The sequence below is a fragment of the Rhinolophus sinicus genome, unplaced genomic scaffold (assembly GCF_036562045.2).
Source record: "Rhinolophus sinicus isolate RSC01 unplaced genomic scaffold, ASM3656204v1 Contig25, whole genome shotgun sequence".
Classification (NCBI taxonomy): Eukaryota; Metazoa; Chordata; class Mammalia; order Chiroptera; family Rhinolophidae; genus Rhinolophus; species Rhinolophus sinicus.
In genome coordinates, this window is record NW_027423824.1 from 27177 (window position 1) to 48165 (window position 20989).

General features: G+C 51.4%; 1 protein-coding gene and 1 long non-coding RNA gene across 2 annotated transcripts; both read left to right on the forward strand.

Annotated features, from left to right (window-relative positions):
• The first annotated feature begins 1372 nt into the window (after window positions 1–1372).
• Window positions 1373–4888, forward strand: LOC109439914 (patr class I histocompatibility antigen, A-126 alpha chain). The gene is made up of 8 exons (XR_012493631.1): window positions 1373–1529; window positions 1774–2058; window positions 2295–2570; window positions 3163–3438; window positions 3556–3669; window positions 4104–4136; window positions 4278–4325; window positions 4483–4888. It is a non-coding gene; the product is annotated as a patr class I histocompatibility antigen, A-126 alpha chain (long non-coding RNA).
• Window positions 4889–13976: 9088 nt separating this feature from the next.
• Window positions 13977–19458, forward strand: LOC141569859 (uncharacterized). The gene is given in 7 exon segments (XM_074324383.1): window positions 13977–14073; window positions 14152–14395; window positions 14474–14920; window positions 15000–16000; window positions 16003–16124; window positions 16126–19122; window positions 19213–19458. Coding segments are annotated over 7 exon segments (5154 nt in total).
• Window positions 19459–20989: the final 1531 nt, after the last annotated feature.

Sequence of the window (20989 nt, forward strand, 5' to 3'; positions counted from 1 at the left end):
GGAATGGCTTCATATGCCTGGGATGCAACTTTGACCTAAACAGCCGAATGCCCCTGTGCTCATGTGCCTTACATTCTAGAAGCTTCTCAGGGATTCGGAGCCACTGGAATGGTTTTAGTGAAGAAATGACACAGCCTCACTGATGTTAGCAGGATAACCCATCCCTGTGGGGAGAACAGTCCTTGGCTGGCAGGTGAGGGGGTGGCACTAGTGCCACAATCAGGAGTGAGAGGGTGGTGGGGACTAAGGGGGGAAGAGGGCCTGAGGGGTGAGAGAGACAGAGAAGGGCTGGAGAAGCAGGGGGAGGGAAAGAGGCAGAGGTGAAGAATCCTAAAGCAGTGGAACTCTCAGGTTGAAATAAGTTGTGCTATAGATCTTTAGTAAATTATCTGGGACCGAGCGGGATGTTCTGTGGAGCTGCCTAAAAACTAATCGCCTCCTTATGCTACTCAGTTTAAAAATGTGTCCCAATAAAATATGCACAGCGCTGAGATGTGAATTATTCATAAAAATAGGCAACACAGGAGCCCTGGTGAAGGGCATTTTAACTGCTTTGAACACTTGCAGCTTGCAGATGGTACGTCCTCCTGGTTGAAATACACAGTAACAAACTGCTTCCCCTGCTTCTTTGTATTGAGGATGCGGGACTCAACAGACAAACTCAGGGCTGTGGAATGAAGATCATTTTACATTAGGAACATCCGGAGTCACAGGTGTACCGTCTGGGAAAGTGAGACTTAGGAGCTTTGAGAGTGTGACTGCAGCGCTGTTTACACACATTTCTGCACCAAGGGGGACAAATCACGGTTTTACAGATTAGCTTCCTGGTGATCAGGGGTTTCCAAGCTTGTTCCCCACTGTGGTTAATAAACAACAAGGGGACTGGTCTCTATGAGAATCTCCAGCTGGTGTTTTCAGGCACAACTTCTCCCGGGTTAAAGAGAAAAGCCCTGTCCTTCCTCTATTCCCAGGGCGAGCTCACTCTGTGGCATCAAGTTCCCTGGGGGTGTCTTCTTCCAGAATAGTCCAGGGGGAGAGGTAAAGGGTGGGAGGCAGGGCGTCCATTTCAGGGAGAGGGATTCCGGGAAGAGAAGAGGAGGAAAAGGGGCTGAGCCCAGCCTGGTTCCTCAGACAGCCCCTGGGTCAGGACTCAGGGTGACAGTGTGACACAGAGCGCTCCGTGCAGGAGGAGGGGTCAGGGCAGAGTCCCAGGTCCCCTGAGGGCGGAGTCTGGGGCGGGGAAGCTCAGTGTTGGGGAGTCCCCACCTCCCCGCGGTTTCACTTCTCCTTCTCACAACCTGTGTCGGGTCCTCCTGTCTGGAAACTCGTGACGCGGCCCCAGTTCTCACTCCCATTGCGTGTCCGGTTCCCAGAGAAGCCAATCAGTGTCACCGCCTTTCCGGTTATAAAGTGTCCACGGACCCGCCCGCACGCAGATTGTCCCCAGACCCCGAGGATGCGCGTCATGGGCCCCGGAACCCTCCTCCTGCTGCTCTCGGGGGCCCTGGGCCTGACGGGGACCCGGGCGGGTGAGGGGCGGGGTCGGGAGGGAACGGTCTCCGCGGGGGGAAAGCGAGGGGACCGCCCGGTGGGGGCGCAGGACCCCGGGGAGGATGTGTCCCCACCGCGCGGCCCAGACCCCTCCCCGCTCCGTCCCCCCCGTTTCCGTCTCCCGGGCCCCCCGCCCCCTCCCGGCCCATCGCCCGCGGACCCGGGACCCGCGCCGGGAGGAGGGTCGCCTGGGTCTCAGCCCGTCCCCGTCCCCGTCCCCAGGCTCCCACTCCCTGACGTATTTCCACACCTCCTGGTCCCGGCCCGGCCGCGGGGAGCCCCGGTTCATCGCCGTCGGCTACGTGGACGACACGCAGTTCGTGCGGTTCGACAGCGACGCGGCGAGTCCGAGGATGGAGCCGCGGGCGGCGTGGATGGAGGGGCCGTGGGTGGAGCAGGCGATGCCGGGGTACTGGGACCTGGAGACGCAGATCAGCAAGAGCAACGCACAGACTGACCGAGGGAACCTGAACACCCTGCGCGGCTACTACAACCAGAGCGAGGCCGGTGAGCGACGCGGCCCGGGTCCCGGTCACGACCCCCACGGACGGGCCGGGGTCTCCCCGAGTCTCCGGGTCCGAGCTTCACCCCGAGGCTGCGGGACCCGCCCGGCCCCTCCCCCCGGGAAGAGCCCGCGGGGCCTTTGATCCGCTTTCATTTTCAGTTCAGGCGCCATCACTGCGGGGCGGGGCGGGGTTAAAGGTCGGGGTTAAAGGTCGGAGCTGACGGCGGGGCGGGGTCAGGGTCTCACACCCTCCAGATCATGTACGGCTGCGACGTGGGGCCGGACGGGCGCCTCCTCCGCGGGTACAGGCAGGACGCCTACGACGGCGCCGACTACATCGCCCTGAACGAGGACCTGCGCTCCTGGACCGCGGCGGACACGGCGGCTCAGATCACCCGGCGCAAGTGGGAGGCGGCCGATGAGGCGGAGCGATGGAGGGGCTACTTTGAGGGCAGGTGCAGGGAGTCGCTCGGCAAATACCTGGAGAAGGGGAAGGAGACGCTGCAGCGCGCAGGTGAGAGGGGCCGCGGGGCCTCCTACGAGGAGAGGAGGAAATGGGATCAACACCCGGACACCCCCTCCCCGACCCCGGGAGATGGAGTCCGCCTGGGTTTTCAGATCCGGTACCAGAGAGCGACCCTAAGGGCCCCCCTTCTCTCAGGGACAGTTAGGGGTGCAGTCTCTCAGGGGATGGAGGGGGGACCATCTCAGAAATAACTGATCAGCGGTTCCCTGTGACTCTGGCAGCTGCTCTGGGAACCCGGGGGGACTTTCTCTCTCAGGCCTTGTTCGCTGCCCCGCACACAGTGTGACTGAGCTGTGACCCCAGCTTTTCTGAGTCATGTGGCCTCCACCCAGCTCAGGACCAGGAATCCCTTTTCTCTCCATCGGAGACCTGTCACTGCCCTGGGCTGTCTCACCCTGATTCTAGAACTTTCTAAAGACTAGAGATTATCCCGGATGCCTATGTCCAGTGTGGTGTGTGGGTTTTGTGCTCCCTTCCCCCACCCAGTTGTCCTGACCAGTCTCAGGATGGTCACATGCCCACTGCTGGAGTGTCCCCTGAGGGATGCAAAGGTCCTGAATTTTCTGACCCTTCTCCTCAGACCCTCCAAAGACACACGTGACCCACCACCGCACCTCTGACCGTGACGTCACCCTGAGGTGCTGGGCGCTGGGCTTCTACCCTGCGGAGATCACCCTGACCTGGCAGCGTGATGGGGAGGACCTGACCCAGGACACGGAGCTCGTGGAGACCAGGCCTGCGGGGGACGGGACCTTCCAGAAGTGGGCAGCTGTGGGGGTGCCTTCTGGAGAGGAGCAGAGATACACGTGCCATGTGCAGCACGAGGGGCTGCCCGAGCCCCTGACCCTGAGATGGGGTACGGAGGGGGCCGTGGGCACAGAGCCTCTTCTCAGGGAAAGCAGGGGCCTCTGGAGGACGTCAGGTCGGGGCTGAGGCCTGGGGGTCAGGGCCCTCACCTTCCCTTCCCTTCCAGAGCCGCCTCCTCAGGCCGCCATCCCCGCTGGCATGGTGGTGGGCATCATTGCTGGGCTGGTCCTCCTTGGAGCTGCGGTCACTGGAGCTGTGCTGTGGAGGAGGAAGTGCTCAGGTAGGGAAGGGGGGGGACTGAGGTGTCTTGTCCCACTGGGGGGTTTCAAGCCCCAGGTGGACCTGTGTCCTGCCTCGTTAGTGGGAAGGACCATCCACACACGTGTGCTTTCCCAGTCTGGGGCCCTATTTGCTAACACTTTATTAATGCACGTGTGAAAATGAGGGACAGATTTATCACCTTGATGATTCTGGTGATGGGGACCTGATTCTCAATAGTCACAGGTCAGAGCGGAAGGTCCCGCTGAGGACAGACCTCCAGGAGGGCGGTTGGTCCAGTCCCCACACATGACGTTCCTCAGGTTTCCTGATCCTGCTGTGGGTCTGCAGTCACAGTTCTGGAAACTTCTCTGGGGTCCAGGACCAGGGGGTTCCTTTAGGACCTCATGGTCCTGCCTCCTTCCTTGCTTTTCATGTGATGTTTTCTTCCCACAGGTGGGAAAGGAGGGATCTTTGCTCAGGCTGCAGGTGAGTATGGAGGGGGGTGATCCCTGAGACCCTTGGAATAGTGCAGATGGAAGCCTTTGGGGAGCTCATCCACCCCCATAATTCCTCCTTTAGCCACATCTGCTGTGAGCGCTAACCACATCCTGTCTTTTTCTCCCCCAGGCGGTGACAGTGACCAGGGCTCTGATGTGTCCCTCACAGCTTCTAAAGGTGAGACCTGGGGGGCCTGAAGTGACGGGAGGGGACAGAGGGGACAGGACTGGGTACTGGGGATTCTTAGGGACAGTTTGAGCAGCGGTGGACTGTTGAGAATGTCACCACTTCCAGCCACTAACCTGAATTTGTTCATGATTATTTTCTTCTGCAGCGTGAGACAGCTGCCTTGTGGGGACTGATGATGCGAGATTTGTTCCTGCCCCCACTTTGTGACACGGGAACCTCTGAGCTCTCTTTCAGCAAAGGGCATCTGAATGTGCCTGCGTCCTCTCACATCATGTGAGGAGGTGGGAGACTGCCCACCCCCTGCCCTCCATGCCCCCTCCCACACTGACCGAGTCTCTTCCCTGACCCACTGTCCTGTTCCAGCAGAGGCTGTTTCCATCCCTGCCTTTACCTCGTGTTACACTGAGCGGCAATTTTTACTTTCTATGGAAATAAGAATCTGGATATGAATTTTTTTTCAATTCTTGCTATGAACAGTTGAGGGCTTAATTAAAGGACAAAATCCTAAAGTTGGAGAGGAAATAAATGGAAGCACTGAGAACCTTCCCGAATCCGTGTGTTTGCTGTGCTGAGTCTGTCGCAGGTGGAGACAGGAGAGGCTGTGAGGACCGAGTGTGGACGCGGCCTGAGCCCAGTTGGGGCTCAGTGCATCGTGGGCTGTGACTCCTCAGCGGGGTCACCTCTCTGCCCCTTTGTCCTCTTCCCTTCAGTAGGACCTTGTCCCACCAGGACCTGTGGTCACAGGGACTCGAGCATCACCCAGGTCTGGTCTTGTCAGTGACGGCTTCGTGTGGCCGGGTCACCAAGGCTCAGGCCTGGCCCGGCCCTCAGCCCCCATCTTCTGGGTGTTCATTTGTTGTTTCTATAGAGGAATATGACTGTGTTTGTTCTTGTTACGAGTCCTGGTCTCATTCTCCTCTGGGTGTCCCCTATCTGTCAGCAGCAGGAGGTGTTTTACTTGTCACTGTTCCCACAAGGCCCAGGGGACCCTGCACACAGGAGTATGTGGCTTGAGAGATGAATTTTGAGGCTCATCCTGCTCTTGCCTCCTTCCAGGGCTTGATGGTTCTTCCATCTTTTCCCAAATTATCAGAGGAACCAGATTCTGGAATGAGCAGAGGAGGGATCCCATGATTTCCCATCTTAGATAAGTTCCTGCTGGAATTCTGCTCTGCTTGCCGCCCTCTCTCCCCACCCTGAGCTCTAGTGCTGGCCCCAGTCCTAGCTCAGATTTATGAAGCAGGGTCTGCTTGAGATTTATATTTGGTTTGAAAAGGGGACCCATAAGTCGGGGCTCACAGTTTCCTGAAGAGGGAAATATAACTGCTGTGGTGAGCAGGAGGGCAGGTGTGGGAGAAAGAAGGGTGGAGGGGGAGAGCAGCACCTGTGAGAAAAGTGGAGGTGGCCCTGATACCAGTGTGAGGGGACTTTGTGCTGTAGCTGCCGCAAAACAGCATTTGACCCAAGGCTACATTAATAAAGACACTATCCTTAGAACAGGGAGGTGGTGTCACTGATCATTCACTGACATTGGCCGAGTGCCAGATGTGTGACATTTCTGCATCTGGGAAACATCACTGAAGTAAAGTCAGAAAAAGGGCTGCCTTTGGGGAGCGTCTTCCAGTGGGAAGAGACAGACTATATCCTATAGCACAATAAACGAGGAGGGTGTTTATGTTAGAAGGAGATAAGTGTTCCAGGAAAATGCAGTGGGGAAGGAGATCCAGAGTGTGGGGTGTGGGGCCAGGGAAGTCCGCTGTTTTGATTGGGGTGCTCAGGGGGCCTCACTGGGAAGCTGACCTTGAGGGAAGATGGGAAGGACATAAGGAATTGTTCTTTCCAGGCAGGGAACCTGCAGTGGGAATGCCCTGGGGCAGGAGTGTGTTTGGTTTCTGGAAAGAGCTGGGAGGCCAGTGTGGTTGCAGCAGAGCGTCATGGAGAAGAGACAGGTGCGGCCAGACCACGGTGCCGGGAGGATGGTAGAGGGCAGTGACCTGTGCTCAGAGTGAAGGGGGAGGTACAGGACAGTTAGGAGCAGAAGGGGACATGGTGTGACGTCCTTTCAGGGGACCGCTGGGGCTTCGTTGCTGAGAACAGACTTGGGGGAGGGAGGCCGTCGGGAAGCAGGAGGAATCTGCAGGGTTCTGGGCTGGGCCTACTGCCACTGGAATGAGTTGTGGGAATAGTGGGAGTGGGGGTCTGGGTACGTCCTGAAGGTGGACATTACAGCATTTCCTAATGGGTGAGTCTGGGGTGTGAGAGTCAGGGACACCCAACATCTCAGAGGATACAAGTAGAAAGATGGACTTGCTCTCAGCAGAAATGGAGAAGATTCTGGAAGGATCATATCTAAGGGGTGGGGGGCCTCATAGACATTCATTTTAAAGATGCTGGAGCTGAGATGTCTGTTAGAAATACAAGTGTGGTCATCGGACTGGCAGTTGGGAGATCAGTCTAGAGACTAGGGGAAATGTCTGGGCTTGAGAAATAGACTTGGGAGGTGACACATATAAATGATATTTAAAGCCTTGAGCACAGATGAGGTCACCAAGGGAGTGATGGCTGCAGAAGAGAAAGGAACAGGACTGAACCCTGGACCCCCAGTGCTGTGATCTGATCAGACCACACACCTCTGCAGACGGCACAGTTCTGGCCCCACGTCGATAAGGCACGTAGACCAGCGAGTCCCAAACTTCCCTGGGCACAGGAATCCCCTGGACATCTTGTTAAGACTCAGAAAGTCTGGAGCAGAGCAGAGACTCTGGATTCATGAGGAGGTTGGTGCCGCTGCTGGTCTTCAGATCACACTTTTAGTAGCAAGACCGTCACCAGGATTCCCACAGGCTGTGCGTCAGCCTCACCTGCAGGGCTTGTTACAGAAGTGACTCCTGGGCTTGTGTCCTGTTCTCTGAGACAGTGGGTCTGGGAGAGGCCTGAGTGTCTGTAACAAGCCCGTAAGCTGTCCTGGGGCTCAGCCAGCTTGGGAACCTCTGAGGTGGAGCTCAGGGTGGGGAATGGTCTGAAATACATTTTTAGAGTGTTTTTCCTCAGAAAGGGGAGGACATACATCGTCTATTATGAGATATGATGTTGGGAGTTACGTGTTCTCTCTACATGTGGAGTCAGTGGGACATTTAGGAGTGGGTCACAGGTCAGTATAGTAAAATCTATGAATGCTCGCTCCTGAAAGTATTCCCCAGATTGATTTCTGGGAGCAAATAATGGAATCCAAATTTTTTCTACTTTAGACACACACACACACAGACACGCACACACACACACACACAGCCGCACACACACGAGGTCAGACAACTTCGGGAACTCATCCTACAAAAAGTGCTACACACCTCATTGCTGAATATCACTAAGATCACCTTCGAAGTCCTCCCCTTGGGAAGCTGTGTACCTATACCAACGCCTAGTCCACCCTTCAAAGCTATTTTAGAACTCTTTTTCTGGAATGGTCATCAGAGCTGTCGTCGTATTACCCTTGATGTCCTGAATGTCATCAAATGTCTTCCTTTCAATCTTTCTTTTATCTTTGAGTAAAGAAAGAAGTCATTGGGGACCAGATCAGGTGAGTAGGGAGGGTGTTCCAATACCGTGAATTTGTTTACTGGCTAACAACTCCCTCACAGACAGTGCCCTGTGAGCTGGTGCATTGTTGTGATGCAAGAGCCATGAATTGTCAGTGAAAAGTTTAGGTCGTCTAACTTTTTCACGCAGCCTTTTCAGCATTTCCAAATAGTAAACTTGGTTAACTGTTTGTCCAGTTGGTACAAATTCACAATGAATAATCCCTCTGATATCAAAAAAGGTTAGCAACATCGTTGCAACAAGTTCACGAACTTAATTGTCCGACCTCATGCGCCCGTGTGTGTGTGTGTGTGTGTGTGTGTGTGTGTGTAGAATATTCTGGCCTAGTAATATTTTGGGGAGGCCACAGAACAAGCTTGAGGCCACACACCAGGAACTGACCCACAGTCCCCCCAGGTCGGGTCCCACGCGGGAACCACTGCCCCTGCTGCTGGGCACACGTGTCACTGCTCACACCACTGACATCCATGTGGGCCCCGGACCCTGCGGCCATGACTGCAGTCACTGCTGCTCCTGGCAGTTGGTGTTGTGACTGCCAAATGCGTTCTGCAAGGTTCCAGCCTCTGTGTCACCACGTCCTGAGTCAGAGTCTGGCATGTGGTCACCTGACGGGGGAGCCTCATGCCGTGTTCAGCTGCAAGAGTGTTGGGGACAGTGGGTTTCCCTTTTATGGAGTGAAGTGGCCTCTGCCTCCCATCAAGACTCTACGTGTGGAATTTTCCTAATGTAGGAAAAGAGTTCAGGTGTTCAAGGTGAGGGATGTAAGAAGAATGACTAATTTCAATTCTCGGAGCAAAGATCTGAGACTAGAACTTTCTGTGGTTCTTTATAGGCACTCAGGTTTGGCTGGAAGAACAGGGACTAATAATTGACATCCAAGGGGGAGGTTGACTTGCTCACTCTTACTCTAAATTTCTTTGTGGGATGGTGAGGGATGTTATTCTCTCCACTGAACCAATTCTCTGGTTCTCGGACACCACCTGTGTGTCCTACACTTCAACTCAACTCTGACACCACCTACCTGGAGTTACATCAGACCCCACAGGTTACGGGCTCTGTCCCACAGACGCCCTCACTTAGGACGCTAGTCACAAGTTTCAGGTACCACTCATGTTGCCTGCACTTCTGTCTGACTTGGGTACTAAGTTGTGGGTCCCCCATTTCAAGTTCAATAATTTGCTAGAACAACTTATAGGACTCAGGAAAATGCTAAGCTTACTGTTACAGTTGGTTATAAAGGATACAAGTGAACAGCCAGATGAATTGGTCCATAGGGGGAGGTCTGGAAGGGTCCCAAGCACAGGAGCCTGTCACTGAGTTGGAGTGTGTCACCCTCCCAGCATATGGATGTGATGAGCAATTCAGTAGCTCTGTGAATTATGTCGATGTAGGTGTTGTGTTGTTGTTTTTTTAATGTAAGTCTCATGATGTAGGCTTGATTGATTAAGTTATTGGCCATTGGAGATTAAACTCAACGTCCAGCTCCTCTCCCCAGAGGTCAGGGAGTGAGGCTGAAAGTTGCAACCTTCTAATCTTTTTAGTGACCAGCCCCATCTCGAAGCTCTCTAAGACTCCTCAACCAAGAGTCATGTCATCCCAAAGTCACTCTTCTCACTTGGGAGATTTAAAAGGTTTTAGGAGTTCTGCATTAGGAACTGGAGACAAAGATCAATTTTTTTTATTATATCACAGGTCTCTGACCACAATCTATTTATAACAAAAGGGCCATAACAGTTAAACAATGCTGACACATTAGAGTCCCATTCAGTTATTAACAATTAGTCCAGTCCAGTATCCTATTGAAGATATTTACATGCTTAATAAATTTACAAAAATTGCTCAACGTTTTAGTCAGAGGGGAAATTCAAATTAGCTATAATAGGATATCATTGCACGCCTCCCAGAATGGGTAAAATGAAAAAGTCAGACAATATCAATTGTTGACAAAAATTTAATTATATCTCATATGTTGCTAGTGGGAGAGTAAATTGATTCAAGTACTTTGAAAAATTCTTTGGCCTTACATTCTAAAGCGAAACATTTACTCACCGTATGACCCAACATTTCCACTCCTACCTATATACCTAATAGACATGCGTGCATGTGTGTGCCAGAATATATGAAAAAATCATTCGTGGCAGCATGATTTGTGAAATCTGGGCATAACACAAATGCCCATGAACGTCAGAGGACAGAAGTGTGGTCCTGTTCATATAATGCACCCCCCGTAGCCGTGGGAATGAATAATCCACAACCACACACGGCCTTAAGGGTGAGACCCGGGGACATTATGTTGAGTGAGAGGCAGATACCGAGAGGTTTTCCCTGTAATATTCCATTCTACCAACACCTGACAGAACTCAGCTCTGCTGTTAAAAATCAAGCTCAGAGCTACTTGGGGAGAGGTTGGTTTATGACTGAATACGTCTCAAGAGGGTTTCCTGGAGCTGGAAATGTTCCTTGATGTGGGTGTTGCTTATCCCAACGTTCACTTTGGGAAAATCCACTGTACACTTATGATTCGTCCACCTCTTTCTATGGGTGTGTTAACCTAAACATAAAAAGGCTTTCAAAGAGAGAGCCAACGAATATTTGAGATTTAAAAAAACAAAGAAAGAATAGCTATTTGGGAAGAATTGATTCAGACAGAAACACACAGAATATTCCAATTAGAAAGCAAGAGCAATGGGTGTTTATGAGAAAGGGAAGGGGAACAATTACATCAATAGAAGGAAGGCATTTCTATTGGTGCAAATAACAACAGTGATGCTAATTCTAAATCATTAAAATTTTCAGTTCAGCAGTCAGAATAACAGCTTTCTTGTTATCTTTGCAAACAGTTCTTTGGGACATAATGCTGCTTTAGGCCCAGTTGTAAAGGTTATTTGCCCGGTTTTAATGTCTCAAAGATTTGAGACATAAGATGTGCAAGAGTTCCTCTGGGATGGCAGCTCCCACTCCAGTTTAAAGTGGCTGTTTAATATTTTTTTGACATTTTCCCCCATTTTGATCAACATCTTTTCTTCAAAGCATGGCTGATAAATCACTGGAAAGCAGTACTGATCGGTCATTGAAGCATCCTTGGCCCTCCATTGTTAGGACGGCTCATTTTCGGGGTGTCAGGCCACTGTCAGTCTCTCTTTGCCAGGAAAAGTCATTCCTGGTATGTCATGTCCCACGACGGAGGGAAAGTGGTTTTCTTTGTTCTTAGGAACTTTAGCTGCATTGGAGCAACAAGAGCGCCAGCACAGAGGAGGCTTTGCCACCGTGTTCCTTTAAGGGCAGACATCGTCTGTAGTTTCTTGAGGTTTTCTTATATGAAGTCTCACAGGCCTTAGTGAGTATTTCAAATGTTGAGCAACTGTTATCAGAGTGGTGTCCTTATAACACCAAGACATGTGAAACAAACGGTTTTAGAACAGCAAATATTTTATAATAGCAAACAGAATGTTAAGTTCAATTTGAAGAATAGATTTGAACCAAGAGGCAAAGACTGAGGGCAGTTAGTTGAAGATTAAAAAACCTGAGGTGTTGGTGACCTTGTAACATCAAGACATGCAAAACAAACAGTTTTAGAACAGCAAATATTTTATAATAGCAAATAAAATGTTAAGTTCAATTTGAAGAATAGATTTGGACCAAGAGGCAAAGCCTGAGGGCAGTTAGTTGAAGATTAAAAATCCTTGATATGTCAGTGGGCACTGTATTTAGTCATTTGGTTTGTGCCTGGATTTTATTTAGTTCTGTCTATTTTCCAGAGGTGTTTCATCCAAGTGCAAGAGGTATTAACAACAGAGCAAACCCCACATGCTCAGCTAGGAGATGGTCAAGAGCAATTCTACTGCCTAATATAACTCACATACGGGAATTTAAAGATTTTTCCTGGTCGGCTTTGTTTTAATGGTAGATACGGCGATTTCCTCCAAGGTTTTTGATACGTTGATAATCATGTATTTTTCCATTTTAATACCTGCACAAGGAAAAACCATCCTTCGTAATCTGGTGCCTTCACGGGAACTGACATCGCCAGGCATGAAAGGTCCGTGTCTATGTGTGTAATTAGGGTGCATTTGGACGTGTGAAGTAGGTTTAAAGATGATGCCCAATGTTATCTGCCCAGATAGAAACTGAGGGGGAAAAGCAAACAACAACTATCACAGTGAGTGGCTGACCTCTCATATTTTTGTGAGATAGGAAGGAATTAAAGTGAGAAGAAAGGCAGGGGAATTATACAGGCTTGGCCCAGAATCTTGGGTTGGCTTCCACAACAGATGTGATCTGCTTCATTTCCCACTCATGTTATATTTCAAATGTTCTGTTGGTTGAGCAGTCCATTTTGGTGCAAGAGCTTTCTTCAAATTAGGAAACATGAATCCAAGAGTTGACACCTTTAAACTTGGTCACACATGGATTAGTTAATTAAGAGGATCTGAAATCTGGAGGCATCAGGTAGGAAGGAAAAGATCAAAGCTTTAATTTTGTTTACAAAGGTATAATTTACCAAATTGCTGTAGGTCATAAGTAGCTTAGGAAAAATTTTTCTTATACCCCAAAATCAGATTAATAACCAGTGATGTAGGAGACATTTTGAGTGAGTGCCAGGATTGTGACTCATGAAATCGAAGAATGGAAGCACGGACCAAGGAGAGGCAAGGAGTTGTAAAAGAGGACAGTTTATTAAAAAGCAAAGGGTCAGAGTTCCCGAACAGGTTGGGGTTCTGAATGGGGTGCTGTCACATGGGGTGTCATGCGGAGTCTCTATTCCACTCACCACATAAGAACGCAGGATATGGTGAGGCCAAAAAGGAACACCCATGGAGCCGTAGCTAGGAGAGTCACACCACTATAGTCTCACTGGTGGCCGAACAAGACACACGAAGCAGGATCCACACCATCCCCAGTCAGCCAACCAGCCAACCTACCAAAACAGTCTCAGCAGTTACATCAGCAGCCAATGGCCAACCAGCTGCAGCCAATGGCCACCCACCACAGCTGATGGCTGTAAGAGACTTAACAGTAAGGCCTGCCGCTTCACGGTTAAGATAGGGTTAACAGTAAGGCCTGCCGCTTCACGGTTACTATATTGTTAACAGCCCTGGCGGCACTAGGCTCAAGGACCATTACTCTAAAATCAGAGTAAGATTAACAGCCTTGAGTTTAAAACATCCTAATGGCCTAATTGTTAGTTCCAAGATGTGGGCATAGAGACCAGGTGTTTTATCTCCTGATATAGAAGCTTTTTGAAGCGTATCTATTGTAAACTCTTTGAAGCACAGCAATCTGCACTCCCTAAGACTTTAGAAATCTCAGAATGTCTTAGTTATGTGAGAATTGAAGTCTATACTGAACTCCCTAAGACTTTAGTCATTACTAAGCTCCTAGAACTGCTATAAAAACCCTTAGCTTTGTAGGCTAGGGGTCCTTTGTTAAAACCCGCTGCGTCGGGCAGAGACGGGGGCCCCAGCTAGCTGGAAATAAACCTCGCTGTGTGACTTGCATTGTCGTGTGTGTCTCTGTCTTTCTGAGGGGCGAAAGATTCCCGGACTTAACATTTGGGGGCTCGTCCGGGATCCCCCCCCCCTTCAGAGAGACAGACAACTTCCGATACCGAGGTTTACAGAGGGAACCGCGGTAAGAGGTTTGGCCACCTCTGACCGGAGGAAGTCTGAAACAGGGCTCCCCGGTCTGAATCAGGGAGGGCTGAAACAGGTCCTCGGCCAGAGGCTGAAACAGGTGTCTGCTTGGTCTGGTCTGTGTTTGGTCTGTTTTTTTTGAGAATTCTCATGGGAAGGAAGGAGCGGGTTACGACCCTGAAGGCTCCAACTCTGGAAGTCGTGGGAGACGTCCCCGACGAAAAGGCACAACGTTCGGACGGGCCGGGGTAAGGATCCTGAGTATGGTGTGATTGAAACGGCGCCTGTGGATGTAGTGTGGTTGACCGGCCGGTGGGTGTTGAAAAGTCCTGTGCGCAGTTGTGTGTTTTCTGGCATTGTGTTTTCGGTCCTTTCTTTTGTCTTTTCCTGGTTTCTCTTTATAACCATTATGGGACAGGCTCAAGTAACACCTAAGACTCTGTTCCTGAACCATTTTCCTGAGATCCGCGCCAAAGCTCGTGATTATGGCGTGGAAGTGAAAAAAGGTAAGTTTAACACCTTCTGCTCTGCAGAGTGGCCTACTTTTAATGTGGGCTGGCCCCCCCAGGGGACTTTTTCTCTAGACATCATTAAAAAGGTCCGGGAGATTGTTAATCGGCGCCACCCAGACCAATATCCCTATATTCTGGTATGGCAAGCCTTAGTGGAGAGTCCTCCCTCCTGGCTTAAACCCTTTGTCCCCGATAAGCCGGAAGATCCCCCCAAGGTCCTGACTGTTTCAGAACCCTCCTGCCAGCCGGCGGGGCCAACGGCTAGCCCGAAACCCCCGGAGAAGCCGGCTGCCCAAAAACCCATCCTACAGGAAGGGTCAAGCATATATCCCTCTTTGATAGATCTAGATTTTTGAAGAGACCCCCCCCCCCTTACACGCCGGTGCCACTCCAGCCTGAGGCCGCCGCTGCTTCCGAGCTTCCTCATTCAAACGGCTCCCTCTACCCGGGCTCCCCAGGCCCCAGCCCAAGGGCCAGCGAGGGGATTGAGGTCTCGTAGATGCCGGGAAGAAACTCCAGAGGAGGAGCCCTCCTCCTCCACCTCCGCGGGGGCGCCAATTCTCCCCGTGCGAGCCTTAGGAGTGACTGGCCCAGGTGGGGAGCGTGCATACCAGTATTGGCCCTTTTCAAGCAGTGATCTGTACAACTGGAAAGCCCAAAACCCTTCTTTTTCTGAGGACCCAAAAGGTTTAACTGACCTGTTTGAGTCTGTCATGCACACGCACAGTCCCACTTGGGATGATTGCCAGCAGCTTCTTAAGACTTTATTCACCATCGAAGAGCGCGAGCGGATCCTCACCGAGGCCAGAAAGAATGTCCCCGGTGACAATGGACGGCCAACCGATAAGCCCTAGACCCAGTTGCCCCCTGCACCAAACTGGTTTTCTGAGACAAGGGCTCTGTATGCTTGTTCAAAACTGAACTCTACCGAACCTGATCGATGAGCGCTTTCCCCTGAACAGACCGGATTGGGATTTTGCTGAGGCAGAAGGTAGGGAGCGTCTCCGGGTTTACCGCCAGACTCTTATGGCAGGTCTCCCAGCGGCAGCACGCCGCCCCACCAATCTGGCCAAGGTAAAAGCTATAATGCAAGGGGAAAATGAAAACCCGGCCGTGTTTCTGGAGCGCCTCTATGATGCTTATAGGCAGTACACACCATTGGATCCCCTAGCAGAGGAGAACCAGTCGGCTGTAATTATGTCCTTTATAAACCAGGCCGCCCCGGATATAAGAAAGAAATTATATAAACAGGAGGGACTAGGAGAGATGTCTATTCGGGATTTAATGAAAGTAGCAGAAAGAGTCTTCAACACTCGAGAGACTCCAGAAGAAAGGGAAGATAGAATTAGGAAAGAAAATCAGGAATTGCAGGAACGAATCAGGAAGGAGGACAGAGAACATCAGAGTAGGGAGAGTAGGAGGCAGCAGAGGGAGATGGCCAAGATCTTGTTGGCAGGCGTACAAAGTACTGTCAGGGAAAGACCAAATCTGGCTGGGCCAGCCCGACCGTGGAGGCCGCGTCCCCAACTGGATAGGAGACAATGTGCCTACTGTAGAGAGTATGGACATTGGAAGAGGGAATGCCCCAAGCGCCAGGGCCATACCGGGCAAGACTCACAAGTTCTGCTGGCAGGGATGGACAGTGATTAGAGGGGACGGGACTCGGATCCCCTCCCCGAGCCTTGGGTAACTGCATATGTGGAGGGGAAGCCAGTAGGATTCATGGTAGATACAGGAGCTCAGTACTCAGTTTTGAACAAGCATACAGAGCCCTTGTCTCAGAAAACCAGTTTGGTGCAGGGGGCAACTGGGTCTAGGGCTTATCGGTGGACCAGTAAGTGCCAAGTGGACTTAGGCCGCCACCAAGTTACCCACTCCTTCCTGGTTATCCCTGAATGCCCAGCCCCCTTATTGGGGCGCAATCTCTGACTAAGGTCAAAGCCCAAATCCATTTTGAGCCGGATGGCATCAAGGTATTAGATGGCCAAGGACAGCCCCTCCATATTTTGACCCCATCTCTTGCGGATGAACATCGCCTGTTTGCCCTGCAAGACAAACCCTACAACCTTCCCCCTTCTGGATGGCCCCAGCGAGATGGACTATTGGGTTAAAATGTACCCTCAGGCATGGGCAGAAATAGTGGGTGTAGGTCGAGCGGTCCGCCAAGCACCAGTAGTAGTTGAACTTAAAGCCTTGGCTCAGCCTGTCCGGATCCGCCAGTACCCCATGTCCTCTGAAGCCTTGAAAAGGATTGCCCCACACATTAACCATCTCCTGGAAGCTGGAATACTAAAACCTTGCCATTCTGCTTGGAACACCCCACTTCTCCCCATTAAGAAGCCAGGGGGGAACGATTATAGGCCAGTCCAGGACTTGAGGGAAGTGAATAAGAGGGTTGAAGACATCCACCCCACGGTCCCTAACCCATATACCTTACTAAGTCATTTACCCCCTTCACATATTTGGTATTCTACCTTAGACCTAAAGGATGCATTTTTTAGCATAGCCCTGGCACCTAGCAGCCAACACATTTTTGCCTTCGAATGGCATGATGCCAATTCGGGAACCCCCGGGCAGCTGACCTGGACTAGACTACCGCAAGGCTTCAAGAACTCTCCAACTCTGTTTAATGAAGCCCTAAATCAGGATTTGGACTCGTTTCGCCAGAGCCATACTTCAGTTCCGCTCCTGCAGTATGTAGATGATTTGCTCCTGGCGGCCCCATCTGAAGCCGAATGCCGGCAGGCCACTGGAGACCTCCTCCAAGAGCTGGGGCAGCTAGGCTATCGGGCCAGTGCAAAGAAGGCCCAAATATGCAAGCAAACAGTCATCTATCTGGGATATAAGCTACAAGAAGGAACTAGGTGGCTGATAGAGGCCATTAAAGAAACTATTCTTAGACTTCCAGTCCCGACCTCAGCCCGAGAGGTCCGTGAGTTTCTAGGGATGACAGGCTACTGCCGGCTGTGGATTCTGGGGTATGCTAAAATAGCGAAGCCTCTGTATGATGCAACCAAGGACAAGGTCCCTTGGGCCTGGGGGGCAGACCAACAGAAGGCATATGAGACACTCAAGGTCGCCCTCTTAAGAGCCCCGGCCCTAGCATTGCCAGACCCCCTGAAGCCCTTCACTCTTTTCGTTGATGAGAAAAAGGGAATAGCGAAAGGGGTACTGATGCAGCGCCTGGGGCCTTGGAAACGTCTGGTTGCCTATTTATCTAAGAAGTTAGATCCAGTTGCAGCAGGATGGCCCCCATGCTTAAGGATTATCGCGGCGGTAGCCCTAATGGTGAAGGATGCAGATAAACTCACTTTCGGGCAGCATCTGAAGGTGGTGACCCCCCATGCCATAGAGGGGGTCCTGAAATGTCCCCCTGGTAAGTGGATGACCAATGCCCGCCTAACCCATTACCAAGGACTCTTGCTAGACGCACCCCGGATTGTCTTCGCTGACCCCACCGCTCTGAATCCAGCCACCCTGCTGCCGACCCCGGACCTGGAGGCTCCTCTGCATGATTGCCAAGAGATTATGGCAGAAATCACCCAAGTGCGCCCCGACCTCCAGGACGCCGCATTACCTAACAGTGAGTTGATATGGTACACTGACGGAAGCAGCTTCATTATAGATGGTGTGCGGAGGGCAGGTGCAGCGGTGGTAGACCAAGGTGGGAACATTATTTGGAGTGCCTCGCTTTCCCCGGGGACCTCAGCCCAGAAAGCCGAACTGATTGCCCTGGCGGAAGCGCTGGAACGGGCCAAAGGGAGGTGAGTGACTGTCTACACTGATAGCCGCTATGCGTTTGGCACTATTCATGTGCATGGCGCCATCTACCGGGAAAGGGGCTTTGTTACAGCAGAAGGAAAAGTTTTGCTCAATCTTCCTGAGATACAGAGACTGCTGACGGCCGTGCAAATGCCCCGGGCTTTTGCAGTCGTCCACGTCCCCGGGCACCAGACTGCACGGACTCCAGAAGCTGAAGGAAACAGACGAGCAGATGAAGCTGCCAAGATGGCGGCAATGGCTACACCAGCATCAGCTTTAGCCCTCAACCTGCCCACACCCGAGCTCCCGCGCCTGCCACCGCGACCTGACTACACTCCGAAAGACCTGCACTGGATCCAGAGCCACCAATGTCCGGAGTCTGATCAGCAGGGGTGGCATCGGGATACAGAAGGAAGATTGATACTGCCGGCACACCTAGGACTGTTTCTTCTTTCCAACCTGCACCAAGCCACCCACTTGGGGAAAAGAAAATTGCTGTCAATTCTCGAGTCCGCCCGCCTCCGGTTTCCCCGACAAGCAGCTCAAATCCAAGAGATCGTAGATCGGTGCATTGGGTGCCAGGCTATGAAACCCAGTAGAAAAGGACCCCAACATACAGGTACAAGGATACGGGGAAGGGTGCCGGGACGGAGTTGGGAAATGGATTTCACTGAGGTAAAGCCGGGGAAGTTTGGGTATAAGTACTTACTAGTAATGGTTAACACATTTTCAGGCTGGGTGGAAGCCTTCCCCACAAAACGAGAAACTTCCCAAGTTGTTGCTAAAGTGTTATTAGAAAAATTTTTTCCCAGATATGGGGTCCCCGAAGTTTTAAGCTCCGATAACGGCCCAGCTTTCATCAGTAAAGTCCTACAAGGGCTAGCCCGAGCTATGGGGACCAATTGGAAGTTACATTGTGAATATAATCCCCAGAGCTCAGGGCAGGTAGAGAGAATGAATCGGACTTTAAAGGAGACCTTATCCAAACTGGCCATTGAGACTGGCGGGGACTGGGTGACCCTCTTACCTTATGCCATTTTCCGGGTCCGGAACTCACCATATGTACATGGTCTGACACCTTTCGAAATTCTATACGGGGCAGCACCACCCCCCATTATTTCCCGGACTCTCTCGGATCTGGACCCCAATGTGGCCCCAAGTTATCTGGCCAGCTTAAAAGCCCTGCAAGGGGTCCAGCATGAGATATGGCCGCTAGTGCATTCCTTGTATGAAGATAAAAACGCACCAAACCCGGAACATGGCATCGTTCCGGGAGATTGGGTATGGGTAAAGAAACACAGGTCCCGAACTCTGGAGGAAAGATGGAAAGGTCCTTATGTGGTTATTCTGGTTACCCCAACTGCTTTGAAGGTTGACGGCATCGGGCCTTGGGTCCATCACTCTCACGTGCGCCAAGCCAACCAGCTGGAGCAGAGACAAGCTGAGGAATGGACTGCGCGGCAGCACCCTGATAACCCTCTGAAGCTGCAACTCTTCAGGCCTCAAAGAAGCGTCAAGCCCCCTGTATCCGCCGACGATGGAGCGGCTGCTAGTCCTGCTTCTACTCAACATCTGGGAGAAAAGCCACACGGGGATCAACCCACACCAACCCCATAAGCTAACCTGGACCCTAACGGACGGACAGACCCAAACTACCCTTAATAGCACTACCCATACTGCCCCAGTCAATACTTGGTGGCCAGACTTGTTTTTTGACTTGCGTGACATTTCTGGCCTTAAACGTGGACGGCAGTATGACTACTCAGTCAGGTCCAAGCGGGCCTTAATCGACACCTATCAAGGACATAGTGCACAAGGGTTTGGGGCTTGTCCGGGGAACCTCAGAAACAATTGGAAAGCCTGTGGCGGTCCAGACCGCTACTATTGTGGTAGCTGGAGTTGTGTCACCTCCTATGATGGGCCTCGACAGTGGGATGTGGGGAATAAAGATCTTGTCAAATTCTCCTTTAGGGACCCCCACAAACAGGTACCCCAGGTACGTGTCCAATTTAACCAAGACGCGGCACGGAAAGAGCGTGGTTGGTTGTGAGGATTAACTTGGGGGTTCCAATTAGATATGGGTCGGTTGGCATGGATGGGCCCCCACCCCGGCGGTCTTCTGACTATTCGACTGTCAGTCGAAACAACTAGCATTCAGGTAGGTCCAAATAAAGTACTGGCCCCTCTTATCCCTACCAAGACCCCGGGAATATCCAGGGATAAAGACACCACAAGAAAATTCGAAGGAACCCAGCCCAAGACCCCTGTAACTCCTTCGACCCCTGTTACACAGGCTACTGAAGACTCATTACGGAAACTAATGTGCACTGTATATGAGGCCCTTAATGGCACCAGTCCTAACCTCACAACTTCCTGTTGGCTGTGCTATGACGTTAAGCCCCCGTTCTACGAGGCAATTGGGCTTAATGCCACTTACACGGCCTCTAACAGTAAGAACCCCTCTCAATGTTCATGGGGGGGATCGTAAAATTGGCTTAACTTTGCAACTAGTAAGTGGCTATGGAACCTGTTTAGGGAAAGTGCCTCGGGCTAAGCTAAGTCTATGTGCCTCCATAGATCACACCCCTAGTTGGAAAAGTGACATCAAATGGTTCATCCCCAATACAAATGGATGGTGGATATGTTCAAAGACTGGCCTCACCCCGTGCCTATCTACCTCGGTCTTCAATGCCTCTAATGAATTCTGTGTCCTGGTAGCTGTATTGCCCCGTGTTCTCTATCACCCTGAGGAGAGTATGTATTTACATTGGGATAGTGACACAAGTGTGAGAAGTAAAAGAGAACCCATCACTGCCCTAACCATTGCCACTCTGTTCAGTTTAGGAATAGCCATAGCCGGGACCGGCATAGCTTCCCTAGCTACTCAACAATCAGGAATGACCTCCCTGAGAGCGGCCATAGATGAGGATATAGAAAGACTAGAAACCTCTATTAGTCAATTAGAAAAGTCGCTCACCTCCCTATCCGAAGTAGTACTCCAGAATAGAAGGGGACTTGATTTGTTGTTCCTCCAACAAGGTGGATTGTGTGTTGCGCTGGGGGAAGAATGCTGTTTTTATGCTGACCATACTGGGGTAGTAAAGGAATCTATGGCAAAAGTTAGAGAAGGGCTAGCCAAGAGAAAACG